We start from the raw sequence: 1713 nt of genomic DNA on the forward strand, positions 1-1713 counted from the left end.
AGTGCCTGTTTTCTGCAGCTGAGAGTTACCTCCCCCCCCCAAAAACACACACACTTTGGGACTAGGCCTGCCTTCCCACGGGGGGGAGAGGGGTTCACATCTCTGTTTTGGATGACACCTAGAAACACCAGGCTCTCCTACCTTTGAGGTTCTTCTTATCTCACTGTTCGTTTGACTCAAACGTCTCGAACAGATCGAGATCCCAACTCTCTTACAGGCAATAGCTACAGCTAAATATTTAGCGACTTCTAAGGTAGTTTTCTGATCCTCATCCACAAGGGAAAAACGGGACAATTTTTTGAGATGGCCAGTTCACATAACCTATTACGAGGGAGGACAAATAGAAGAAGAGGAGAAGAGATTGTGTTTATACCCCATGGCCCTTCACTACCCAAAGGAGTCTCAGAGTGGCTTACAATCTCCTTTCCCTCCCCCTCCCCACAACAAGCACCCTGAGAGGTGAGTGGGGCTGAGAGAACAGTTCTGAAAGAACTTGTGACTGACCCCAGGTCACACCAGCAGCTGCCTGTGGAGGACTGGGGAATCAAACCCGGTTCTCCCAGATTAGAGTCCGCGCTCCTAACCACGGCACCAAAACTGGCTTTCTGTCAAATCAGGCCAGATTTCACACTCCAATAAATTACATTCTAAGTATTCCAGTGAACCAGATTCATATTTACAAACTCTGTCTGCATACGTTGTGCCTGGGAATCAGCCATCCAGTCTGGCCAAGCAAAAGGAATTTAACTAAGCTAGCATAAATTCTCTTTTGTGGTGAGGGTCTGTCAGGTGTTTTGCATGATCTTCCCTGCCTTAGAGGAGTTAGAGTCTTTCCCACACTCGCTGCTGTCCTTCTTCCCTTCAGAAAGACAAATTCAGACTGCGGGGGGGTGGGGTTGGGGGGGAACACACACCTAAAATGGTTTCTTGTCCCGCTCATCTCTTCCCATCTTCTCCCCGGTGTCTGCGTCTGTGTCTCGCAGAGCGCCAGTCAGCCGCGTCTTTCGTATGCCGAGATGGCCGAGGACTACCCTCGCTTCCCCGACATCCATGACCTGGACCTCACACTGCTGCATTTCGGGCTCTTTTGGGGGGAGCGTTCCGGGGGAGGCTAACCACCCGTCCTTTCAATCGGATTTCTCTTTCAGCGGATGGTATTTTGGCCAACAGTAGATGGGTGGGCAGGGAACAGCCGTTCTATCGAGCTGAGCATGGTGCATGGAAGGAAGCTCTTCCACTGGGGCCCAACCCGCATTCCTCCCGCTCAAGAGGTTTTCCTGTCTGGGGCGACTGGACCAGACGACAGGCCTGTCGAGTCCAGCATTCTGTTCCCACCGTGGCCGACCGGCTACCTCTAGGAAGCCCATCAGCAGGTTGACCGAAGCCGCATCCTCCCACCTGTGCTCATCTAAGAGCCACATGGAGTAAACGCCAGACGTTTGAGAGCCACAAGACACGGACAAATATCACACACACGGTTTTAAGTGGGAAATATGCAAATTTGCTTTTTTATTAACATCAAATGAGACCGCCAAAAACAAAAGGGGGTAAAAACAGATATTGATACTGATATTTATTTGTCCAATGGTATTTGTAGGCTAGGGGGTGGGGGCTTTGAGAACTCATTTCAAGATGAAGTTAAGTTGCTTTCTTCCTCTGCTCCCCCCCCCCCCCCCCCCCAACCCTCCCCATGGAGGGGAAAACTAGCTGGGG

At 51.0% G+C, this 1713-nt stretch overlaps 1 protein-coding gene across 1 annotated transcript in view; it reads left to right on the forward strand.

Moving 5' to 3' along the window:
* CLCN6 (chloride channel, voltage-sensitive 6) overlaps window positions 1-1713 on the forward strand; it is a 31332-nt gene that overhangs the window by 25653 nt on the left and 3966 nt on the right. Inside the window, exon 21 of the mRNA XM_015412546.1 lies at window positions 984-1081. Within this exon, the coding sequence (XP_015268032.1) occupies window positions 984-1081 (98 nt within the window). The remainder of the gene's footprint in view (window positions 1-983; window positions 1082-1713) is intronic.

This window comes from Gekko japonicus, unplaced genomic scaffold (assembly GCF_001447785.1).
Source record: "Gekko japonicus isolate JY-2015 unplaced genomic scaffold, Gekko_japonicus_V1.1 scaffold131, whole genome shotgun sequence".
Classification (NCBI taxonomy): Eukaryota; Metazoa; Chordata; class Lepidosauria; order Squamata; family Gekkonidae; genus Gekko; species Gekko japonicus.